The sequence below is a fragment of the Asterias rubens genome, chromosome 14 (assembly GCF_902459465.1).
Source record: "Asterias rubens chromosome 14, eAstRub1.3, whole genome shotgun sequence".
Taxonomy (NCBI): domain Eukaryota; kingdom Metazoa; phylum Echinodermata; class Asteroidea; order Forcipulatida; family Asteriidae; genus Asterias; species Asterias rubens.
This window is the reverse complement of record NC_047075.1, coordinates 4,240,541-4,267,519: the sequence shown is the minus strand read 5'-3', so window position 1 is coordinate 4,267,519 and position 26,979 is coordinate 4,240,541. Positions and strand designations below refer to the sequence as shown.

The following is a 26,979-nucleotide window of genomic DNA, read 5'->3' as shown; positions in this document are numbered from 1 at the left end:
CCTAGAATTAACAACTTTAAATAAAAACGTATTTATGACTTCCACTCGCAAATTATTTACCAAGTGTAAAGCAAGGATTTCCCTCTGCCATAGGGAACCGCGTAAACCCTTGTTCTCAAGCGTAGAAAAAAGAACACATACCGGGATTCGAACCCCGTACCGTTGGGTATAGAGTCCGGAGCCATTCCATTGGGCCACTACTACTCTTAATACTTCCAATTGCGTTTGAGTGTAATTGTACACCCTAGAATGAACAACTTTAAATAAAAACGTATTTATGCCTTCCACTCGCAAGTGTAAAGCAAGGATTTCCCTATGCCATACGGTATCGCATAAAGCAATGTTCTTGTACGTAGTAAAAGAACACAGGCCGGGGTTCGAACCCCGTACCATCGGGTGTCGAGTCCGGAAACCTTCCACTGGGGCACGTCTCCTCTTACTTCATATGCGTTCCAGACTAACTGTATACCTCAGAATGAACAATTTTAAATCAAAACGTATTCTAGCTTACGCATTCCACTCACTCATAATTTATGTCCGTATGCCATAGGGTACTGCGTAAACCAATGTTCTTATGCGTAGAAAAAGACACACATCGGGGCTCGAACGCAGTACCTTTTGCTTCAGAATCCGGAGCTCTACCACCGGGCCACGTCTCTTCTTATGAACAATGGGGTCGAGTTTAACGATAACCTTAGAATGAACAACTCTATGCGTAGAAAAAAAGAGCACTGGGTCGACCCCGTACCTTTTGCATTTTGTTGTAGTATATAGCATCATGCTCAAAATACACCGTTATAAATGGATACGATGTCGTGATTGGGACTGGGTACAAACAGAGTTAAAGCATTGCGACGGTGTTTGGGATAAAGAAAATGCACGGGACTAGAACCAGCATACCTAACTGAAAAAATATCAGCGCTTCCCAAAATCTCTAACGGGGCAAATAGGGCAGATGGAGGGGTACTGAGGGCGTTATGAGTGGCCAACAAAACCATAATTAATTACTGTAGCAATAAATTATTGATAATCTAGGTTATTGACTCTAGATGAGAAACGACACGGGTTCTTCTTTATTTTTCCATTTATTTGTTTAATATTCACGTTTCTACATTTCACATTAATGTCTACATTTCACATTAATTAAAATGCTCTTTTAATCAAGAGAAAAATAAACCAGACAATCAACTCATTCAAATTGAAGCAGCGAAAACAGTGTGTACACAATTTTATTTAAATCATTACAATAATTAAAACGTCAAGTGTATATAATTGTGTGCTTGTGTAAATAATACAAATGTTGACAATATTATGAAATTATCATAGTCACATTGCCAGACTTAAAGCCCATTCTAAGTGTACATTTTGGAACATGGATGAAGATAGGCTATGTACATGTACACGTCTGCAGTGAATAATTAAATACAATAAGAGAAATCCCTTAATAATCAACGGAAAAACAAAAAACTATACTGAGCCCCCCCCCCCCCCGGAGAATTATGAGTGAAAACACACCATCGCCCATTATGTTGTGAACAGTAGACCTACATACAAAAGCACCAGCTATATAGACGCAGTGTACAGTACATGTATGTACTCGTACTAGAAACATAAATAACAGACATTGCTATTACCAACGTTCTTAGGGAGTTTGAAGACTTATTATTGAATCAGAATAAACGAGTATACAATCATTAGTCTTGCCTGAACAGTTCCCTGAAGATTAAACCACGTCAAATTTGCTCTAAATATCGTCCACGGAGACAGCCAGTGTCAACTGCATGCTTTGAGACCATTTTGAAAACACATGTGTACGCGGCAAATTGCTTGGTACGAAGCATTGGTATAAGACCAACTATAGGGTACCGACTGTTCGTTTTCTTGTCGCAATTAAACTGAATATTTGAGACTCATCCTATTGTTCCAGCATTCTGTAACTCGGAGACTGTGTTATACACATGAAGAGCTTCCTTCAGTTAAATTTCGAGGCAATTCGGAGAGAAACGGCAAGCTAACCTACCCCCTTGTCGTTTTTTTAAAAATCGGCCGAAATTTTTGTTTTCTAAATCGCCTGAAATTTCATACAAAGGTGTAATTGAGGGCGTGGAGCAAGAAAATCTTGGTTTTATTCGTCTACGACGGCTATTTTTCGAGATAATGCCTTAGTTCGGATATAACGACGGTTTAAAATCAAGATGTAACTGAACATTTGAGACCCATCCTATTGTTCCAGCATTCTGTAACTTGGAGACTGTCTTATACACATGAAGAGCTTCCCTCAGTTAAATTTTGAGGCAATTCGAAGAGAAAAAGTTTTCGAGGTTGAAAAAACGGCAAGCTTACCCCCTTGTCGTTTTTTCAAAAATCGGCCGAAATTTTTGTTTTTTAAATCGCCTGAAATTTGATATATATATGTAATAGAGGGCGTGGAGCAAGAAAATCTTGGTTTTATTTGTCTACGGCGGCTACTTTTCGATATAATGCCTTAGTTCGGATATAACGACGGTTTAAAATCAAGATGTAACTGAACATTTGAGACCCATCCTATTGTTCCAGCATTCTGTAACTTGGAGACTGTCTTATACACATGAAGAGCTTCCTTCAGTTAAATTTTGAGGCAATTCGAAGAGAAAAAGTTTTCGAGGTTGAAAAAACGGCAAGCTTACCCCCTTGTCGTTTTTTCAAAAATCGGCCGAAATTTTTGTTTTTTAAATCGCCTGAAATTTGATATATATATGTAATAGAGGGCGTGGAGCAAGAAAATCTTGGTTTTATTTGTCTACGGCGGCTACTTTTCGATATAATGCCTTAGTTCGGATATAACGACGGTTTAAAATCAAGATGTAACTGAACATTTGAGACCCATCCTATTGTTCCAGCATTCTGTAACTTGGAGACTGTCTTATACACATGAAGAGCTTCCTTCAGTTAAATTTTGAGGCAATTCGAAGAGAAAAAGTTTTCGAGGTTGAAAAAACGGCAAGCTTACCCCCTTGTCGTTTTTTCAAAAATCGGCCGAAATTTTTGTTTTCTAAATCGCCTGAAATTTGATAAATATTTGTAATAGAGGGCGTGGAGCAAGAAAATCTTGGTTTTATTCGTCTACGGCGGCTACTTTTCGATATAATGCCTTAGTTCGGTTATAACGACGGTTTAAAATCAAGATGTAACTGAACATTTGAGACCCATCCTATTGTTCCAGCATTCTGTAACTTGGAGACTGTCTTATACACATGAAGAGCTTCCCTCAGTTAAATTTTGAGGCAATTCGAAGAGAAAAAGTTTTCTACCCCCTTGTCGTTTTTTCAAAAATCGGCCGAAATTTGTGTTTTCTAAATCGCCTAAAATTTGATATATATATGTAATAGAGGGCGTGGAGCAAGAAAATCTTGGTTTTATTTGTCTACGGCGGCTACTTTTCGATATAATTCCTTAGTTCGGATATAACGACGGTTTAAAATCAAGATGTAACTGAACATTTGAGACCCATCCTATTGTTCCAGCATTCTGTAACTTGGAGACTGTCTTATACACATGAAGAGCTTCCTTCAGTTAAATTTTGAGGCAATTCGAAGAGAAAAAGTTTTCGAGGTTGAAAAAACGGCAAGCTTACCCCCTTGTCGTTTTTTCAAAAATCGGCCGAAATTTTTGTTTTCTAAATCGCCTGAAATTTGATATATATATGTAATAGAGGGCGTGGGGCAAGAAAATTTTGGTTTTATTCGTCTACGGCGGCTACTTTTCGATATAATGCCTTAGTTCGGTTATAACGACGGTTTGAAATCAAGATGTAACTGAACATTTGAGACCCATCCTATTGTTCCAGCATTCTGTAACTTGGAGACTGTCTTATACACATGAAGAGCTTCCCTCAGTTAAATTTTGAGGCAAGTCGAAGAGAAAAAGTTTTCGAGGTTGAAAAAACGGCAAGCTTACCCCCTTGTCGTTTTTTCAAAAATCGGCCGAAATTTTTGTTTTCTAAATCGCCTGAAATTTGATATATATATGTAATAGAGGGCGTGGAGCAAGAAAATTTTGGTTTTATTCGTCTACGGCGGCTACTTTTCGAGAGAATGCCTTAGTTCGGATATAACGACGGTTTGAAATCAAGATGTAACTGAACATTTGAGACCCATCCTATTGTTCCAGCATTCTGTAACTTGGAGACTGTCTTATACACATGAAGAGCTTCCTTCAGTTAAATTTTGAGGCAATTCGGAGAGAAAAAGTTTTCGAGGTTGAAAAAACGGCAAGCTTACCCCCCTTGTCGTTTTTTCAAAAATCGGCCAAAATTTTTGTTTTCTAAATCGCCTGAAATTTGATATATATATGTAATAGAGGGCGTGGAGCAAGAAAATCTTGGTTTTATTCGTCTACGGTGGCTACTTTTCGATATAATGCCTTAGTTCGGTTATAACGACGGTTTAAAATCAAGATGTAACTGAACATTTGAGACCCATCCTATTGTTCCAGCATTCTGTAACTTGGAGACTGTCTTATACACATGAAGAGCTTCCCTCAGTTAAATTTTGAGGCAATTCGAAGAGAAAAAGTTTTCGAGGTTGAAAAAACGGCAAGCTTACCCCCTTGTCGTTTTTTCAAAAATCGGCCGAAATTTGTGTTTTCTAAATCGCCTGAAATTTGATATATATATGTAATAGAGGGCGTGGAGCAAGAAAATCTTGGTTTTATTTGTCTACGGCGGCTACTTTTCGATATAATGCCTTAGTTCGGATATAACGACGGTTTAAAATCAAGATGTAACTGAACATTTGAGACCCATCCTATTGTTCCAGCATTCTGTAACTTGGAGACTGTCTTATACACATGAAGAGCTTCCTTCAGTTAAATTTTGAGGCAATTCGAAGAGAAAAAGTTTTCGAGGTTGAAAAAACGGCAAGCTTACCCCCTTGTCGTTTTTTCAAAAATCGGCCGAAATTTTTGTTTTCTAAATCGCCTGAAATTTGATATATATATGTAATAGAGGGCGTGGAGCAAGAAAATTTTGGTTTTATTCGTCTACGGCGGCTACTTTTCGAGAGAATGCCTTAGTTCGGATATAACGACGGTTTGAAATCAAGATGTAACTGAACATTTGAGACCCATCCTATTGTTCCAGCATTCTGTAACTTGGAGACTGTCTTATACACATGAAGAGCTTCCTTCAGTTAAATTTTGAGGCAATTCGGAGAGAAAAAGTTTTCGAGGTTGAAAAAACGGCAAGCTTACCCCCTTGTCGTTTTTTCAAAAATTTGCCGAAATTTTTGTTTTCTAAATCGCCTGAAATTTCATACAAAGGTGTAATTGAGGGCGTGGAGCAAGAAAATCTTGGTTTTATTCGTCTACGACGGCTATTTTTCGATATAATGCCTTAGTTCGGATATAACGACGGTTTAAAATCAAGATGTAACTGAACATTAATTGAGACCCATCCTATTGTTCCAGCAACCTGTAACTTGGAGACTGTCTTATACACATGAAGAACTTTCTTTGGTTATATTTTGAGGCGATTCGCCCTTTTTATGCCCTGTCAGCTGCTCTGCGTGCTGATATCCATGCAATACGCGCTCCAAAATGCAGGTTAAATGCAAGCTTGCGTACACAGCACGCGGAGCCTAAGCCTGAGCCGGAGCCCAAGCCGTGGTTTGAGAAAGGCCCCAGGGCTGTTAAACCTTGTGCACCTAAAAATGTGTTAAAGGTTATAGCCTTGTGTAACTGAAAATATGTACAAGGCCTTGTGTTCTTGTCCATTTGTGCCTTAAAACGTGTTTAAGTGTACAAGACTATAATAGCCTTGTACCGATTTTCAAACAAATTTGACAATGTGTACAAGGCTATAGACTTGTGCACCTGAAAATGTGTACAAGGCCTTGTATACCTTTATTTCATTCAAGGCAAGCAGTGTGATATAATATTACCATAAGATAAATTATCAAAACGAAGTCACCGAATACAGCTTTCAACACGTGCATGGGAGCGGAATTATTTATTATTGCACCTTGCAGTTCATGATATAACAATTGAACGTGTACTTCATAATACAACACAACACAAAATACAGCACAGTGTACAGTTATATTATTTACATGCATACTACTGGCGTCAGTTGTGCCTCATGTGTTTAGGAAAAAAGGCTGGTGGGAACATGCAATTGTCGAAAACTGGACGATTTAAAAGAAAATATATATATGAAACAGCTCTCCCTACTTCTCTCCGGTATTTTGTATACAAGAAGTAAAATTAGTTCATGAAACAAGAGCATGCAGCAGCGATATAATTAATACATCATGGTCAAATCTACTTTTATAACAATTTGTTATTCCCGTAGCCAACAATATTATGAGTCATAATTGATGCGCTTTGTTGTTAAAACCACACCAATGTACAAGAGTGGGTGCGTTCGTTTACTTTCCCCGGGTCGACCCCGGTGTGTGGCGTTTTTTTTTCCAGGACGAACGTGTGTAGATAATTACCCACGTTCGTCCTGGGAAAAAAACCGCTACACACCAGGGCCGACCCAGGGAAGCTTAACGAACGTACCCTATACTATAACAATGCTTATGACGTACGGTTTTTCTTTCAAAACAATTAATGAAAAAAATACTCAATACGTTAAATTAATTTATCTTAAAAAAATACTTGTATCCTAAATCTAGAACGTAATAGAGCAAAGTGGGCTTTAGTGCTTGAAAACTACCGAAACGGTGGGCCGTGTTGGGGCCACGTGCTGGGTATTGGTGTTATCTAACAAATTACTCATAGTAGCCGTGCTGAGCGGACCTATATACCGCCCTCACTCGGTCATATTCCCTTTACAAATCTGACAGTTAATGTTGGGTCTCATCAACAGTAAACAAACTTATTCATTCCATTGGTTTCTTGTAACCTTAAATAGTATTAGTTCAATGAGAGAACAAAGGGAAGATGGTAGAGATTGCCTGGACACATTGACATGAAGCACTAACAAAAAAAATTAATTGTATCAGAAAAAGCCATTTGAGATAATGGTGGCCACAATACTTTGGTACTGTTGGGTTTGGGTAAAATGTGTCTGTTTACACCCAAAACCAAGCAGCACATTCGTTGTGTCTCCATCCACCGCCTCGAAAACATTTAATACAAATCTTAACTTTTTTAGTCCTTTCAGCCCATGTAGGTCTACGTTTAATTGATACCTGTACGGTGCTGTAAACAATGTTTAGCGACTCATAAAACATATTTTCATTATGATGCAAACTGTACGCAAATCACCCTTAACACTTTACTAGGTTGTCAACGAACATGATAAGTAAGCCTACTTAACAACACATAATACGCATTAACTTTACTGGCAAGCTAAACATGTTGTCACCAAAATATTTAAGAATAAAAAAAGCTCTGTTTCTCCAACTTCCACAACAATTCTGCCTGTCTGGTGCAAACCTAGTGTATCTTCAACACGAATCTGACCTTATTATATTAACGTAAAGCCTTCGTTACTCTTTGGTATAATCATACAGGAATACACAAACATCTCACAATGATTCATTATACATTCGAATAATTCGACACTTGCAGATGAACCTTCTCATATTGACGTAACATTTTAAAGAGCAACGCCAAAATTACCAGGGCCCAAATTCATAAAGCTGCTATGAGCACAAACAGTTTGCTTAGCATGTGATTTCTTCTTTGATAAAAACAAGGTTAACAACCAAATTTACATTTGATGCATAAAGCTTGTTACTGGTATCCAGCTGTTGTTTAATTGCTTATCCTGAAAATCACGTGGGAAATTAGGCTGGTAATCTTGTTTTTATCATGACAAAAATCTCATGCTAAGCATATTATTGTTGTGCTTAGCATAACATTGGGCCCAGGGCTTTATTTTATGGAGCTGCTTATAAGCACAACAGTAGCTACGCGCACAATATTGATTACCAGAAAAGGGTTACCAGCCAAACAGCCATAGATCACATGTATAATTTTTGACTGGTATCCAGTGCTCATTTATATGCTTAGCAAAATATTGTTACGCAATATTTGCTGCTTTGCAGCAATATGAAATTTTTGGCCCAGTCTATATCACTACTGTAAAATACAAACTATGAAGCGGGTCGCAACAGCGACACGAATTCTTGTGTTGGCAGGGGGCAGGTCAATCGCAGTTTTGAACAGGACTGACCAGTCCATCACATTCTGAAAGCATGACTAGTTTGAATTCATTTCTGCAGTCAGTCAGACAGTCACGCCTCCTACCACTGGGTGAAGGTCCGAATCTCTACGCGGTAGTTGCAAAGGCATAGACCTTATCACGGTGTGCACTGGCCAACTTGATTTTACTCCATTCCAACTCGTTCTAACCAAACTGAGGCTGGACGAAATAATAGTTTGGTGCCATTTTTGCGCAATGCATGTTAGCATTCATCACTGTTATGGAAACAAGGAACATGACCAACGGGGAAAGCATGATAAAGGTCTATTGCGCAAAAGAAAGCATCCAGCGTAGATCATTGAAGTTCTGCGCCCGTCTCGTTGCCCAACCTTATAGATGATCTCAAGGCTTCATGATTGGCAGATAGATGCTCCCAGGCGATTCAACAGTCTTTCAGGTTTTGCTTCGTGTAATCCTTGCATTATGATGTACGGGGCTGCTAACATATCACTTTCCTGTAGCTTGTTCACATAACATCCATCAATGCACAAGTGGAATCCATTTCTCAGTAGTCAACTCTCCAAAAAGATTAGACAGAATTCATTAACGTGTGCAGTTTTTCTCCTATAAATCCATACTCGTGGACAAAGTCCCTGTCTTGGTTGTTAAGGTAAAAAGATCATTTTTTCCTCCGAGATCTACATCCGTGGCTCCGTGCTTAGCTTTAGAGCTTTTTCGACTGGAGGCAGGGAACGACTGTCGACGACGGCTGATGACAGTCACAATAGTGTACAGATACGGGTTGAGGGATGAGTTTATAGGAAGGACGAACACCACTAGCCAGGCGTATACATCCGGCTCGATCTTAATCACACTGGTCTGTGATAGGATACCAAGCACTATGACCGGCATCCAGCAGAGAAAGTCCGAGCCTACGATGATGGCCATCTTGGACGCCATTTTTATTTCCTCCTCTTTATGGGAGCCCTGTTTGACGCGGCGGATTGACCTCTTGACCTTGGCAAAGATGGCAATGTAGCAGTACGTCACGGTGATGAAACAGGAGAGGTTGACACCGAGGAAGAGCACAATGGAGTAGGACCAGCTTGGCTTGCTACCCTGCGGTACCGGTATCAAGTAGGTGTCGTTAGTCAACTGGTCTCCAATATCCTGCTCCTTAAAGGTATACCCCGAAGGCGTGGTAAGCAGAGGTAGTCCAATACAAACATCCGACAGTCCATAAATGTTGGAGTCTTTGGTGATCAACACAGTAGGAACGACGGATAATCCGAGCGTCATGATCCAGATAAACCCTGCCGTGAACCACACCGATCTCTCCCTCAACCGGACTCGACTGAAAGGGTGCACGATGCACATGTAGCGATCGATGCTTATCAAGGTAATGAAGAACACCGATGCCTCAGACGACAGCACAGAGATGATCCCAGCTGCTTTACAGAGGGCGCTGTTCCTCCACTGTGTGGCCACCAGGTAGTAGCTCTCTTTCTTTATCTCATCCACTGTTGCGATGATGATCATGTAAACTCCCATAAAGAAGTCCGAGATGGCGAGGTTCAATACGAGGAACGAGTGCACATACTTGCTGCCTTTCCCACTGTCCTCTCTGATTCGCCAGGCGATGACCACTGCGTTGCCGATGAGGGCGCTAAAGCCAAGAAGCCACATGAATCCCTGGAGGACGGCATTGGGCATGAGCCTGCCACAGTTGAAGAGGGGAGACTGGAGCTGAGTGGTGACGCAGTCTTTACTGTTGTTGAGAAAGGCATTGAAGTCGCAGCAAAGCTTGTAGTCGTCAACATATCTGTAAAAAATCAAGAAGGTCTTCATGATTTTGCAGTGATAACTTTTTGGCTGATGAGGACAGGGCCGTATTTCATAAGTCTGTAGAAAATACACTAAAAATCTCCCGGTCAGAATTAACCCGGATTTGGGTCTCAGGGGCCAGACCCATTCCTGGGTCAGTTTGACCCAGAATCCGTGTCAAAATAGACACAGAAATGGGTCTGGTCCACCGGGACCCAAATCCGGATAAATTCTGACCCGGAGTTTCTGGAGTGTATACTGCTTAGCGATTTGTTTTGCTAAAGCAAAAAGTTTAGTAGGGCCCGAGTTAGATCACTGTAACCACTATTTATTTTTAGAATGTTGTTATGCTCAGGCGTTTTAATATTTGGCACAGTTTCGCTATGTTCGCTATGTGTGTCATGGTTTCAGGGTCTATAGTATGATGGCTTGGGACATCAACAGGTATCTTATAATTATCGCTTTTTTCTTTATTCTAAAGAACCCACACTATAAGTTTTGTGGTCAGACATTCTCTCATTAAGCTTTTCACAAGAAGAACTGTTTGACAATGAAATTGCTAAACTAAATTTGAGTGGTGAGCCAGCAACATCGATGCACACATAACGTATATTTGGGCTAGCTGCTATGCTACACTATTGTGCTTACAGGCTTTAAAAAAATAAGCAAAGGTAAGAATTTACAGGATTCCTGATATCAGGGGCACTGAAAAATTAGTGGGTCAGGCTGACCCCAAAAGAGTTTAACAAAAGTTGTATTTATAAGTAGGCTTGAATCCTTTATTCTAATTGGTGTATCCATAGTACCGAGAGTGTGATATCAACCTAATTGCATGGCCCATATCACACCGAATTCCCTGGGACACCGGGTCGTCACACTGACCCAGAAATTAGTCAGATTCCATGGGAACTGGATCCTGGTCAGACCGATCCATTAGGCTCCGCCCACGACGCACGTGTGAGCAAGAACATGTGAGCCTCTCCAATGCCTTCGTTGCGTTGTGATTGGTCAATACGCAATCGGGCGGAGCTAAATGGGTCTGGAATTTATGGACCCAAATTGAGTCTCAGATAAGTACTTACACGGTTTGGAGAGCCAGTAGGTCTGTCAGAGCTCCAGCCTCGACCTCAGTTGCAAACTCATGTGTGTCATCTATTGAGCCATTGCCGTGCATCAAAACTCTGAAATGAATGACGGTGGTTAGGCTACTACAAATCAAGTAATCAGTTTGTTTCAATTTTAATTAAAAACATTAATATATTTAGTTCGAAATTGTGTTTATGAAATACTGCTCGGGGTTTTTTGTCCCCCAAAATGTGTACAAAAAGTATAGTCTCTGGAGTGTTCGTTTTTTGGAGGTTGTTTTCCTCACGTTTTCAATATTTATAAGCACGAAAACTGCAAAGTCTATTGTCTGTCCAGGGATAACTTACAGCTTTTCCAAACACTTCAGTCCCTTGAAGGCGTTTGTCTCAATCAGATGAATCGGCACTGAACGTAAGCCTCTGCAAACAGAAGGAGATTGTGAAAACGGTGAAGTTGTAACAAACATTACAGTCAATCGAAAATCACATCTTTATTATGCATCTTTTTAAATCCACTACTTTGGGTGAAGCTGAAGTGAAGACAAAGGTTGAGCTATGTCAGAGAGATGCTGGGGCAGAGCCCACAACAGAGTTGGCTGCCTGCATAAAGGACAGGGAATATGTGAGATGCCGCCGGAGATCCAGCCTGCGGGCAACACGATAATGATGATGTTCAATTTGGACTTGGCTGGAAGAAACAATTAAAAGCAGGGGAAAAGCTGCAGAGCTTTCTCGGTGCGAAGGCTCAAATGTATAGGGATCGCTGGGTGATGTGCCAGTTTTGTCTAGGAGGTACTTCTGACCGATTTATGTAATTTTCACTAGTGTTTTTCAAACAAACAATTACTTCAGCACTCTTTTTAGTTTTCAATTGGGTAAGATAGGCCTAATTTTCGTATGCAGAGCTTTCTCGGTGCGAAGGCTCAAATGTATAGGGATCGCTGGGTGATGTGCCAGTTTTGTCTAGGAGGTACTTCTGACCGATTTATGTAATTTTCACTAGTGTTTTTCAAACAAACAATCACTTCAGCACTCTTTTTAGTTTTCAATTGGGTAAGATAGGCCTAATTTTCGTCTGCGTGTATAGAACGGCAAAATTAATAGTCACAACAAATCACACTGAGTCACACTATTGGGAAAATCACACTAATTAAAGCTTATAATAAAGGTAATAAAAGGTAACAATTTACTTGGTTATTTTAATCTAAATATACCAGATTTCAAAGGAGCAAGGACACCAATGGGTAAAGGAGCCACTATCAACAATCAGTCTTTGAATGACATTGTCAACACAATCGAAGATGGCGCAAAAGCATAACTGGTTTGGGATAATTAGGCAGCGGGGCTTTCCCCTTCATAACGACAACATAACGATTACATAACTTACAACTCAGTAAGCTTAACCTGTTGTTCAAATATACCTCCTGGTAATTTAGTGAAGTGGTTCTCCGATATATCCCTGTAAAAACACAAAAATATAAACTGGTAATCGTAAAATTATGTCATGAACATAGTTTCATTCATTTTAGGAAGAGAACAAGAGGTCGGGGTCACAATGTTAGTAACGTTAGTAGTAATAAAATATACAAATAAAGCAATACATTTTACAAGTAGCGTTTAGTGTTTAAAATAATTTATAATTTAAAATAATTATAACTTACAATGATGTCAGATTACTCAGACCTGCAAAGGTGTTCAGTTCAATTCTGGATATGTTGTTATTTCTCAAAGACCTGTCACGAAAGAACAACAGCAATCAATGATAATTATAATAAATATACTTTGCATAATGAGGGTTTTAACATGTAAAGAAGAACTAAAAAAACAAGTATTAAGACTTACAGTGTTTTAAGATTCACCAATCTCTTAAAGATCCCTTCATCCAGTGTCGTTATATTACCACCTATCAAGTCTCTGTTAATTATAAAAAGAGAGACAAAAAAACAGCATTTCAAATAAAATCCTCACAACATTTGGGTCTTATACTTCGTAGCAGTAAGTTATTTCAGACGTCATCTTTTTACGGGAATGCTATACCATGTTTATAATGTGGTGGTTCGTTTATCATAAGTATTTTTTTCTACAAAGACCTTCTCCTTAAACTCTTGTTAACATCAGGAAAAAAAGTATGCTGCAACCTTAAAGGCAGTGGACACTATTGGTAATAACTCAAACAAATACTCAGCATACAACCTAACTTGGTAACGAGTAATGGGGAGAGTTTGATAGTATAAAACGATTTGAGAAACAGCTCCCTCTGAAGTCATGTAGTTTTCGAGAAAGAAGTAATTTTCCAAAAATTTGATTTCGAGACTTCTAAACTCGAGGTCTCGAAATCAAGCATCTGAAAGCACACAACTTCGTGTGACGAGGGTGTTTTTTCTTTCATAGTTATCTCGCAACTCCGACGACCAATCGAGCTCAAATTTTCACAGGTAGTTTATTTTATGCATATGTTGAGATACACCAAGTGGGAAGATTGGTCTTTGACAATTACAAATAGTGTCCAGTGTCTTTCTGCCGATTGTCTATCAGTTTATTAGTGCCTACATAATTATTATCTGTTTAAACCTCTTAAAAACAAATATTCTACTCACAATACTCCTGTAATTACAACGAGTTTATCCACCGTGTCATGCGTCCAGCCATTATTGCATTTTACGTGTAGGCCCTTGTCACCAATGAAGCATGTACAGTGCCCAGGACACCCTCGAGTAGCTACAGGAAAATATGAATGGGGATGAATCAAAACTGACCTTGGATGACATAGAAGTTAACATTTTGACTTTGTGTCCGCATCATAACAATTCAGACATTTATTAAGTAGAATTCAGGACCATTTATTTTAATGCTGTAATTCATTACAAAAAGCACATAAAATTGAAATTACCCATTCAAGTAATACCGTAGCATGATAATAAATAGATTTGGTTTGGTACAAATAGAAATAGAAACATCCTTTTACAAATTGTTGTACCCGCAAATTTACTATTTACTTATGTATATTTTCTCTTATTTATCCACACCACGCAACGTTTCAAACAATACTTACCACAGTCTGTTTCGTCATCTTGGAAGAGTTCACATTCTGGGATACCGTTACATACAGAACCCCACATGAGACACTGTTGCCTCCCATCGCACCGGTATTCATTCTCGTCACAATCAACAGTTCCTGAAGAAACAAATGCAGTTTGTAGTTGTGTTCTTAATTTAATTTATTTGTAATTTTATGATAAAATAATAAATGGACAATTCAAGAGAACATAAGATATACAAATGTTCAGAGGGCAAGTTACACAAATCACCAGAAAGTGGTGAGATGGAACAAAGACATCGTACCCTATGGAGGGGAGGGGACGGGGGTTGGGCAAAGAGGATACAAAGAACTAGTGGAGGAGGTTAAAGATGCTATGTCAGATTTTTGGCCGATTTGACCCAGAAATTTTGATTTAAAATTTAATAGGTATTTTGATGGGGGTCGAGAAAGTTACAAGCTTTCATTTGAGCCATTGCTCGAAAAAGTCCGCCAATTATTAGTAGCTGTAAAATAAAGTGCTCAAAATTAGTTTTTGTCGGGATCCCGACAATATATCACAGGACCAATTCTTATGTGTTTTATAAGAAACCATTTAAATTTTGTCATCGTTCCTGACCATTAAAAGTAAAAGTTAAACTGTTTTTCGTTAGAGCGGGTGATACTCTTTGAAATACCATTTAGTCAGCAAAATCTATTTTTTAATGTTTGGGGCCAAAAATCTGACATAGCATCTTTAAAGGCAGTGGACACTATTGGTAATTACTCAAAATAATTATTTGCATAAAACCTTTCTTGGTGACGAGTAATGGGGAGAGGTTGATGGTATAAAACATTGTGAGAAACGGCTCCCTCTGAAGTTATGTAGTTTTTGAGAAAGAAGTAATTTTCCACGAATTTGATTTCGAGACCTCGGATTTAGAACTTGAGGTCTCGAAATCAATTATCTAAACGCACACAACTTCGTGTGACAAGAGTGTTTTTTTCTTTCATTATTATCTCGCAAGTTCGATGACCGATTGAGCTCAAATTATCACGGTTTGTTATTTTATGCATATATTGAGATACACCAACTGTGAAGGCTAGTCTTTGACAATTACCAATAGTGTCCACTGCCTTTAACATAAAAAGGAGACTCTCGATACCGGAAGCTATCGCACCGACATTTATAAACCACAGGAGTAAACATTTTTGTTTTTTATTTTTTATAAATGTGGTATTCTCTCGGTCCATAAACGGGCTTTTGAAGGTAAACTTCTGTTTTAGAATGCACTCAGTTTTCAAGTTATAGCATCCTTGTGGAAATTGGGGAATTTTATTCGTCTTAAGTCTCTGCTGCCTCCTGTCGCCAAAAGTCTCACTTAACATACCACAACTGATCTCATCTTTGCTGTCAGGGCAGTCACCAAAACCATCACAATGGGCGTCCTTTTCCAGACAGAAATCCACAGGGTTTGCCGTAGCCGGGCATTTATAGAGATTAGGGCATGTCTTGAACAAAGTGTAGTCATTGTCTGAGAAAGATATGTTTAATATTACTAGTATATTATGTCAGGGTTGCGGTAGCACGATGAGTAAATTGATTTAACAAAAACTTCCAACACTCTCGCAACAACTTTCGAAACTCTCCCAACCACTTCCAACAGTATATATTTACCTACCCAGCAAACAAACAGCAAATAAACAAGCAGAGTCAACTGTTTTTAGAGTAATCAGAAAGCCTCCCTTGGTTTTTGTTTCATAACTTGTGAAACGCATGGAGAGATATCGGCAACGGTAAAGAACGCTCTCCGAAAAATGTCCAACACTCTCGCAACAACTTTTCGAAACCATCCCAACACTCTCCCAACCACTGCCAACACTACCTACCCCAACAAACAAACAGCAAATAAACAAACAGAATTCCTACCAACTGTTTTTATAGTAATCAGAAAGCCTCCCTTGGCTATTATTTCATCAAAGGTGAAACGCATAGTGAGGAATCTGCTACGGTACAGACTGACAAACGCTCTCCGAAAACTTCAATCACTCTCGCAACAACTTTCCAAACTCTTCCAACTATCTCAAAACCTCTTCGACCACTTAGCTACCTACCCCCAACAAAAACAGCAAATAAACAAGCAGAGTTCTTACCAACTGTTTTTAGAGTAATCAGAAAGCCTCCCTTGGCTATTATTTCATCACTGGTGAAACGCATAGTGAGGAATCTGCTACGGTACAGAATGGCGGATATTCGTGTAGTGCCGCTCAGGAACACGGTTGACGATTGATGTTCACTCCGATTCGTGTCACGAATCTCTAACCAGTCATAGCCCCGCTCCAGATGGAACTCATGAATCTCGAGTTTGATGGCAACGTCTGTATCGACTGCGTTGATCTCCCATATGCATTCTGTTTCCAGAGGGTAGAGGTTGGGGAACCTGGGTGACGTGATGTTGTGTGGGTCTACTCCGAGGTGGATTTTTGTCTCGCCACAAAAATCTACAATATATTTTTGAAAATGAGGAGTTGGGGTTCAAGAAATCAAATTATTTCAGACTGAAGACACCAGGGACAGTTGCTGAAGTAACTATAGACACATACTGGTAACTTTAAGTGCATGAGCTAGCTGTTAGCTAGCAACTGGCTTTTTAAGCTTATTTTAAGAGAAACCGCCTGGGTAACATAATGTTAAGTTTGAGGGGCAAGGGCAAGGTCGTTTACCCGCTGTTTTTTGGTACAATACTGACTGGTTCGCTGTTACCAAACGTTATTCAGGTTCACTGGGAGACTTTGAAACTCTAGGTGGCAGCAGACTCAACACGTAAATTTTCATTGTTTACGTAGTTAAGAGCATGCACAGATTGCCGAGCACAATTGATTTACCTGGTGAGTCTGATGCCACATAGCGTCCCAAGGTCCCCAATTAAAGCAACAAAAATTGCATTTTGTTTTCACTGGGAACACATACGGCACATATAATAACAAATCAGGGAACACAGACCTGGGCAGTGGACTTCATCTGTAGCCCCAGGGCAATCTCCTTCAGCATTGCACACCAGCGTTTCCAATATACACTGTAGATGGGTCGTACCGTTACACGGGACCTCTAGATCACCACATGATGCTTGGATATCAAACAGGTGCACATGCACAAAGAAATAACAAAATTGTATTACATTGAACACCTTAACCTAACATGGAATGAGAGAAAAGTCAAATTGGGATTTGAACCCAAAGACCCCTGATACTCCGAGCAGATGCTCTACCAACTGAGCTATGAGGCACAGCGGTTTACTCCCTCCGGTGTTGCATGGGTGCGCAAAGTAACAAACACAAGGCTTCTAAATCTCAATCTTAATCAGGTGTAACATGAACTATGATTGGTTAATCGTAACTAGGGGAGCAAATCATAATCAATGGGAAAGACTGTTTCATAGCAAAGACATTATACAAAATCAGCTTGACCAAACCGATGATGGGAGGGTAAACTAGTCTGGTTCCTTTGTTGGCAATGATTATTAGCACCCATCGCAGTTATATGATACGGGAAACATGGCCAATATGATGGCAAGATGATGAAGATGTATAACAAATGGTCTGGTTCCTATACGCACGAGACTATTATAGGCAACTATTACTGTCAGTGGATACGGGAAACGCGACCAAGGCAGCAGGATGGTAAAGGTGTATACATACCTGTTTCCATTTGCACAAGCCTCAGAGAGAAACCAGAAACAGCTACGGTATAATCTGACAGAAAAGACAGCTTCACTTCTTGTGTATATAACGAGAGTCTCCGAAGGTGACTCTTGCCTGATAGTTTGACAAACATTGACGAATTGTACTCCACTAACAGATAGTCAAAGTCTCTTTCGGTGTAGAAGTCTATGATCACGACGACGACGTCAAAGCCTCGTGCCCCGTGGACAAACCACTCGCAGTGAATGTTGTTGTGGTAGCGGTTTGGGTAAAATGGTGAAGTCAGAGACTGGTGACTCGACGATACGTCAATGTAGTTTTCTCCGCACGGGGCTGATGAACGATACAAAATAAAAAGAATCAAAACATTTTAACAAGTTGTTAAAAGACTCTGATGGCTTACATGTCTGCAGTCATCAATTTGTGCAACAACGGTGTTTTTTCTTTCATTTAATAATCTCTTGCACTTCCGATGACCAATAATTGAGTAAAACAAATCGCACAGGTTTGTTTTTTATGCATATAATGTTGGGATACACCAAGTGCGGAATAGGTCACTTCCCACTGTTCGTTTGCTTTACATTTACTTCTTCAAACCTGTGTTGTGAATATTTGAATGAGTGCTTTATGAACCTTGAACTTTTAATCTTTATGTATATTTGTATATTTATATTTTGTTGTATTTTCTTCGCACTGTTTTTAAATGTATTTTGTGATTGTTAATCTAGAGAGCTCGAGGTACACTACAATTTCCGATATTTTAGGTTTTTAACTTTTTAACGTTGGCTGAATAAATAATAAATAATTCTAAATAATTATAATCTTTCCTATAGTCATTGAAGAAAAATGTACGTTCATTTCGCAAGTCCTTAAATAATATCACAGCAACACCGTGGCGTTTGGGTTTTTATTTATTATAAAAATCCAGAAAAAATACTCACCGCATTTCCCTTCATCGGAACTGTCCGGACACTGTGCTTCTCCGTCACACAGCAACGCCGGGTCCAAACAGCCGTTACTACGGGTACATTTAAATTGATTTCCATCGCATGGTTCTGGAAGAGCGGGGAACAAGTGTTTGTATAGTAGGGAGATTGATGTCCATAAAGGATGGATATGTTTTGTTCGTGCTTTATTATTACTAAAGTCAACAGGTTGAGACTATATACTTAATAATAGTGCACCAAGTCTTGCATGGTATGATGACACTACACAATTTAATTTCGAAGCTAAGATTAGTCTTTGGATATTTGTCAAGATGTATTGCTAAGCAAAGTGGTGTTATTAATTTTTGCTTTACCCACATACACCGTTGTGTGCTAGCACTGCATACTCAGTACTTTCCCGAGCACAGTGAACAAAGTGTAGTGTTGCAAATACAAATAACTAAGGCACCATTGCCTTGTCACTTTCAGATGACGAATCTTAGTGGTTTGTGAAAAATTCCCCAGCGCCCCAGTATTTGAGAGTTAAATGCACTAGACACGTTTTATATTTTTTGTCAAAGACGAGTTTGTTATAATTTGGGCTTAATTGGTTGAGTGTGATATATTACCTTTTTCTCAAAACAATTATTGTGAGTAATAACCAACAGTGTCAAATGTCCTCAATTCTAATATTAACAGTGCACGAAGTCTGTCAGATTATAAATGAAACTCTATTAATTAAATTAAAAGCAAAGGTTAACCCTCGGATGTTTGTCAGTCTTACGGCTAAGCAAATCAAGATGTCAAGTCATCATTATGATTAATTATATAGCGGTTTGTGGCACTCACCCCAGGGCTCTATTTTACAAAGAGCAAATACTTATCAACCAATCAATCAATCTGCACCGGGAAGGAAAGTTTGGTGTCATGTTACACATTAATGTTCGCTCGTCCCCAGCGCCTTGCTTTAACCAAAGGCAGTAGGATGGGCAAACGTATCAAGCACGCTCATTGGTCCAAAAAAAATATGCTCAGTCCCATCATACATCACACTCACACTGCGCCATTACTGCTGAGCACTCAACGGATGACAAACTTCCTGGTCATGAATCTGCCCAATGATTAGCCAATCCAAGCGGTCATTGGTAGACTGACCGCTGGGGCAGAGCGAATACATCGGTGCTTTGTGAATTCAAGCCGATGCACCAAAGTATCACTACCAAATTTTAAAGAGCACAACAAACACAAAGCAAAACACAATTTTTGTCTGCCAAAACACCATGTCTCAAACACAATCTATGAACGGTATCCTGCTTTGTTTGAGTAAAGTAATACATTTTAAACAACAGGTACTTGAGCGATTTTTTTTAAACGGAAATGCTATCTAAACCTGTTTATATTGTGTTTGTATACCATTTAAACTTCATATGGCTACTTTAGTACAATCAAAAAATGAGGCACCAACCTCAAGTTTTTGAAAAACTAGGAACACGAAACAATACTTTGGCGTCATATGTGTGGAAGTTTGCAGCAAAAAACACGACTTGCCATTTTTCGTTGAAATGGGTCTTTAATGGTCTGTACAAAAATATAGTAAATATAAACGACCTCAGACTTACCGCACCCAATTTCGTCGTCGAATTCTGGGCAGTCAACCTGACCGTTGCAGAGTCTATCTTTTTGAATGCACAGTAGCCCGGATGAACATGCGTATTGACTCTCATTGCAATCTGGCATACACGAGAATTTTTTTAATTTAATTTGTGTTAGGGGAACGTTTTTTTCTTTTCTTTCTTCAAAAGTACAGAAGCTGGTGGCAAATGGGTCTGCATCCTACAGACCGAAAACACATTTTGTTTCTCATCAAAAGAAACAGAGTCTACTATTTACAAAATGTTTGTCTCAAAAATGATTTTAAATACACTTTTCTCCTTGAAATAGATATATGCTTGGATGGGTAGCATTTCTATTAAAATTTGTGTACGCCACGTACCCAGTAGGGTTTGAAACTTTGCATGCTTTTGAAATATGTAGCAATCTACATGTAATAGCAATAAATATATTGATTAATAAAGCTGTAAGCTGCAATTTTGAGATTAAAACTAAAATGAACGATTGGTAAAATGAATGTATTATTTTTAAAGAACTGTCAAAATGTGATACGTACTATGGGGCGCCTGTTGCATGATACTCAGCTCAATGGACGGTACTCCTCGCGTAGGTCGACTTGGATTGTTATCTACATCGACGATTATCCATATTGCGGGGCCATCGAAGGTCAATACCGGTGGATAGGCTTTGGTGCGGGTCAGCCTGCGGACAACACTGCCCCCAACGTACGGTACACTTCCAGTGCCAATAGTTAGACTCGCTAGGTAAACCTTCGAGATCGGTGATGATGTCCGATGTATGCGAGTCATCATCAGTTGCAGGATGTCGAGCCTGATGCGGGATAATTTACGGCTTGAGGTGGAGACTATCCAGACGCAGTCGACCGTAACGCTTACCGGTTGAACGATTCGAGCCGGTTCACTGCTCAGTTCAATGTACGGGTCACCACATCTGCCTGAATTAGATACGTTTTAGAGTCAAACGTTTATTATGGGCATGTTGCCTTCGGAATGGTTGCTTTATTGGGTTTTGGATATTCGGGGAGGGGGGGCGGATACTTTGGGCTATATTAAGTTTGAATAATAATCAAAACCAGTAGGCTGAATTGTGGTATAAGGTGTACGGTTTGACCGAATGACTGGTGCAAAAAAAATCCCTTTGAGAGTTTTTAAGAATTTTTTTTGGTGGTATCCGAGAAAGTTTATACTATTGTGTCCAAAATAGAATGACATGTTACACCGTATTTACGGAAGGTTTTGAGACTTGTTTTGTCTCCATCGTTTGTATCTGACCGTGGTGACATCTCCCCAATCCACTCCTCCAAAAAATTTTTTTCGAGAGGGTTCATTTGAAGCTTTATCTGTTTGTGTGTTTAATCATTGGCAATATTGAACTCACCGCAATCAAACTCGTCAGTAAATCCTGTGCAATGACCCGTGCCGTCACACACTAAGTTGGAATTGATGCAACTCTGATCCCCTGGGCACATGTAGCTATCGGTAGTGGAGCAATTATCTCATGTATGGAAAAGAGCATAGAGACATGCTTCAAGTGGGCGTTTAACCCTCTAACGCATTAGTTATTTTCTATGTGCTCTAGAATTCGGATGGGACTAAAACGCCGTTGGTCCCGTGTGTTCCCGGTTTAGTTGACTTTATATAACACTACAGCCCCCTGTAAACCATTACATGGTGCTTTAAAGGAATAGGTCTCATACTTCAAATCGTAGTTTTACATACCTTGCATGAAAATCACTGTTTGCTTTGATACGCCCCTTATGGGACGTACTAAGAGAGTATTATTAACAGGGACAAGCCCGAAGTGAATTACTTATTGGATTAATTTGATTACACCATCAGTCACTTTGTTGTGTAAGTTAAAATTAAATTAAAAAGATGGTGCTTACCACAACCATATTCGTCTTCTAGAACCGCACAGTCCTGTATGCCGTCACATACAGAGGTCTCACTTACACATTGCTGGTTATGGCACTGAAAGTCAGTCGCATGACAAACTTAAAGGGGAGGAGACAAAGACAAAGAGGGGATATTACAATAACGCAAATATTTCAACAATTTAGAAATATGATTGTAGTGGCAGGATAAAATAACTCTAGGGAAAATCCTTGATACGACCAAACGTATTACTCTTGTGCATTCACTTTAAAGAGGGTTGTTGGCATTCTTTTTTTAAAGTAGATATGTTTCCTTCCTTGTTTGCGTTTTCTTATTTGGGATTATTCTTCCTGCGTGAAAATTTAATTATTTGCTCTCGATTTCGGTGATATCTAACACAAATATAATACGGGATTAAACAATGCAACGGTCCCAAAAGCAACAATGTATCATTTGCCTTTAACATACAAACATAAAAAGGTATACCTTTCTCCGTGTAAGCAGTCAATTGAATCTTAAAATAGATCGCCACAATAGCATCTGCATAAATCTTGATAGCGCTGGCATTACTGTACATGACGTCATATGTATTACTCCTCAAAACAATCAGACTGGCGTCGTCAGCGCCCCCAGCGGTGGGTTTCACATAGATATCAGGTCCGTCCTTTGCGGTAGCTACCATGTTAATCTCTATGATGCTGTTTTGGGGAGCAGTGACGTTCCATATACAGTCGGTAGTGAGCCCGATCTGTGCTGGATCATCCAAGTTGGATGGGAAATGAAGTATGACTGGTACCCCGGTGTTTAGACTCACATCAGTAAAACCGCAGTATTCTGTGCACCAGTGAAGATACTTTTAGTTAAACAAATTATTTAAAGGGAAGGTACACGTTTGGTAATTGTTAAAGACCAGTCTTCTCACTTGGTGTATCCAAACATAAACATAAAGTGACAAGGCTGTGAAAATTTGAGCTAAATTTTTCATCGAAGTTGCGTCGAGGAAATGATGAGAGAAAATACACCCTTGTTGGACAAATCTGTGTGCTTTCAGTATGAATAAAATACTTCTGGCTAGAAGTCTTTTATTATTTTAGTGAGAAATTACCTCTTTCTCAAAATCTATGCTACTTCCGAGGGAGCCGTTTCTCACAATGAGTTATACTATCAACAGCTCTCCAATGCTCGTTACCAAGACAGTTTAAAGTTAATATTTGTTTTGAGTAATTACCAAACATGTACCTTCCCTTTAATAGTAGAAATTATAATAAATGCATTTATAGAGCGCCAAATTAGCAAATGGTGACAAGGGGCTAAAGACGCCCCAAAAAATAAATGACCGTACGAAGACGCTGTCGACCAGACACACAATAGGAGAAAAGGGGGGGGGGGAATTGTCAAGGTAGGTTTGACTAAAACACTGAAAATTACAAGGTTTTAAGTTTGACCCCCCCCCCCCCACCGCTGATTTCACAGCGATAAGATTATTAAATAATGTCATTAAATTACTGAATGTTAATTTCTTAACTTTGCTATACATAATCAATATGATAATCAATATTTGTATGAGAGCCTTGTATTATTTGGAGGGAGAAGTTACCTCTTGCTCGTTACCAAGTAAATGTTTATGCTAACAACTATTTTGATTAACTACAAATTGTGAAAACTTTCAGAAAAAAATCATTCAGAAAACTTACTGCAATTAACTTGGTCGGAGAAGTCTTGGCAATCCACTCGCCCATCACAGATTGCGGCATAGGGCATGCAGCCGGGAGGTTCAATGCATAACTCACGTGTCCCCTCATTACAAATACCTGAAATAAGTATTTTGAGTAATTACCAATAGTGTCCACTGCCTTTAATCCAATGGCAGTAAGTTTGATATAAGACAACTTAAACAGCCAATAAAGGACGATCTCAAATATATAGATATTACAGTTTTCTAATAGTTGGAGTCCATAGGAAACATACAAAAAAATATAACGAGTCTCTTACCTCATGTTGAAATATAGTAAAAATGGGTTTTCTCCAGAATGTTCCAAGTCAAATTTCTGAAAAACGCGGGGTAAACAAACCCGCACGACAAAGGAATCGTGACGTCAGTGGCGGCTATTTGATGTGGAAAATAGCGCACTCAGTTTGCCAAAGCTGGAGAACTGTGTTCAAACTAAAATATGGAAAAATCTTCACTGGCGTCAAAGGGTAATTATAACAGATAAGCCGTTTTTGACTCTCGGCTTAAAAAGCCGCCCGGCCGGGTGCATGTTTGACTCGAGTTATTTACTGCTATATGCAAATTTTGAGAGTGATATGGTTATTAACCGGTATCTACGATGTCTATTTTGGCCATACAAAAGGTAATAATTGAAATATCGAGATCATCCTTTATTGGCTCTTTAAATTAACTAATCAAAATCTCTCATAGCTTATATCAACGTACTCGGTCGCCCTATAAAAGACTCTTCCTCTTCTCTGTACACAGTTACTGTAGTATAATTAAACGAAAGTGTAAGGCCGCCAGGGCTATGTACAAGGTATACATTATTGCTATACAAACAAACTGGGTTGTATAATGTGTAATATCAAAACAGCAACATTTCTCTTTAAAAACGTATGTGAATGTCCAATGTCCCGTAACAAACGTATTCGTATTCAATATACATTGACACCTCACCATGCAATGCCTCAAATCCTATATAATATGAAATATACAGGCAATTGAAAGAAGAACAAAAGACCCGACTTACCTGGTCCTGCCTTCTGAGTAAACGCCAACGAAACTACAATACAGTCATGGAACTCAAGGGGCGATGTGTTCACAGACATCCGGACCCACGCTCGGTTACTCCCCACAAAGTACTCTCTACCATCGTCGCAGCCATCCCCGTTCTTGAAATCAAGCTTGTATAGTTCACTGCTGGAGCTCGTGGGTTCAGAACCCTCTCCTACCACAAACGTGTAAGACAGGTTGACATTCATGAAGATGTAGGCGAACCCGATGTAAATCGTGGTGCCCGGGTCGCTGGTGATGGTCCACACACAGTCGGTCATGGTGGAGATACAAGTGTTGTCGGAGGGCGGGGTCCGGACGAGAAGTTTCGGCGTCTCGCTCGAGAGGAAGACGGTGCTGTTGTTGCATCGGTATACAATGGACGCCCCTGTGACAGCACACAACAACACCATGAACAAAGCTCAATGAAATGATGAAAGTGAGCATTGCTGTTGCACATCTGCTTGGTATCAAGTTTTCCAGCCTCTCCTAATTGTTATTATGTGGTGTTTCCCTCCACCCTCTTCTAGTATGTCACCTTTCTTTCAGTGTCATATATGCATTGGCCTTTAATTATTAGTGGTCCATTAATTTAAAGGCAGTGGACACTATTGGTAATTGTCAAAGACTAGCCTTCACAGTTGGTGTATCTCAACATATGCATAAAATAACCAACCTGTGAAAATTTGAGCTCAATCGGTCATCGAACTTGGGCGATAATAATGAAAGAAAAAACACCATTGTCACATGAAGTTGTGTGCGTTTAGATGGTTGATTTCGTGACCTCAAGTTCTAAACCTGATGTCTCGAAATCAAATTCTTGGAAAATTACTTCTTTCTCGAAAACTATGGCACTTCAGAGGGAGCCGTTTCTCACAATGTTTTATACCATCAACCTCTCCCCATTACTCTTCACCAAGAAAGTTTTTATGCTAATAAATATTTTGAGTAATTACCAAAAGTGTCCACTGCCTTTAATACAATGGAACCGTTTGTTACTGGTGATGTTTTAATTATCCTGTTTATTTGTCTACTGTAAACGATTCAATGTGAAGTGTTTGTATGTGCGCAAACTAAGGAATGATTTAAATGCTGGCATGAAAATTGAATGCGAGACTTTTGGGACGCTTGGTGGCAGCAGACTTACCAGGTAAAATCCATTGTTCTCGGTCATGTGCGCACGCTCAGAACTACGTAAACAATGGAAATTTACCTGGTAAGTCTGCTGCCACCTAGCGTCCCAAAGTATCCCATTGAATTTTAATTGAATTGAACCTTATTGAATTATATTGGAATTTAATTCTATTGATTTAGCTGAATTTAACTGGAGACTTTCCAACGCTAGGTGGCAGCAGACTTATCAGGTAAAATATGTCCATTGTTTACGTAGTCTGAACATGCGCATAATTCTGAGAACAGTGGCTTCACCCGGTAGGTCTGCTGCCACCTATCGTCCCAGAAAGTCTTCTATTGAACTCAATTTAAATCAAATGTTTTCTCACCATTTCTCGTGCAAGAGCTGCCTTCACTGAAACTTGACGAGCAATCGGAAGACTCACTTTGGTAGTCGGCAAAAAGGGATTCAGCAGTGCTTACTTGAATATCTAGCAGGGAAAAACAGGAGGAAACGTAATACACAACCAACGTTATTCATCTCAAAAACAAAAACACACTGCATGTGCTTAGAACTAAAATATTGTTTAGTCAACCTCAGAGGTTTGTGGACGATTCGAGCCACAACTGAACAAAATATAATAGCAAGTGTCCATGCATAATGCAAGTGTACAAAGAATACTTAGCAAACACTTATGAACAAAACAATGAGTTAAACAAAATACCGAACATAATGTAACAAATATTTTATAACGACTCGGAAACGAGTCTGGTGGTCCCTTTGGATGAAGTTCGAAAATTGGTTTTTATATGGGTGAAAGTCGGTAGATTTTCAAAGCTTTAAATTGAGTTTTAATAACCAAAAAATTGATAATATCATGCTCTGCACAAAGTTTGTTGTGGTCA

At 39.3% G+C, this 26,979-nt stretch overlaps 1 protein-coding gene across 1 annotated transcript; it reads right to left on the bottom strand.

Moving 5' to 3' along the window:
• Positions 1-7,829: 7,829 nt before the first annotated feature.
• Positions 7,830-25,230, bottom strand: LOC117299572. Its single transcript, XM_033783122.1, has 20 exons — positions 24,938-25,230; positions 23,888-24,004; positions 22,680-23,027; positions 22,205-22,312; positions 21,697-21,813; positions 20,855-21,253; positions 20,307-20,417; positions 18,703-18,816; positions 17,759-18,094; positions 17,064-17,186; positions 16,214-16,561; positions 15,451-15,594; positions 14,096-14,218; positions 13,641-13,761; positions 12,886-12,957; positions 12,705-12,776; positions 12,431-12,502; positions 11,392-11,463; positions 11,041-11,139; positions 7,830-9,956 (listed from the first exon to the last, which is right to left on the bottom strand). Exons 1-20 carry the CDS (start codon positions 25,167-25,169, stop codon positions 8,759-8,761), a joined length of 4,326 nt encoding a protein of 1,441 aa, XP_033639013.1. The 5' UTR covers positions 25,170-25,230; the 3' UTR covers positions 7,830-8,758.
• Between the last annotated feature and the right edge of the window lie 1,749 nt (positions 25,231-26,979).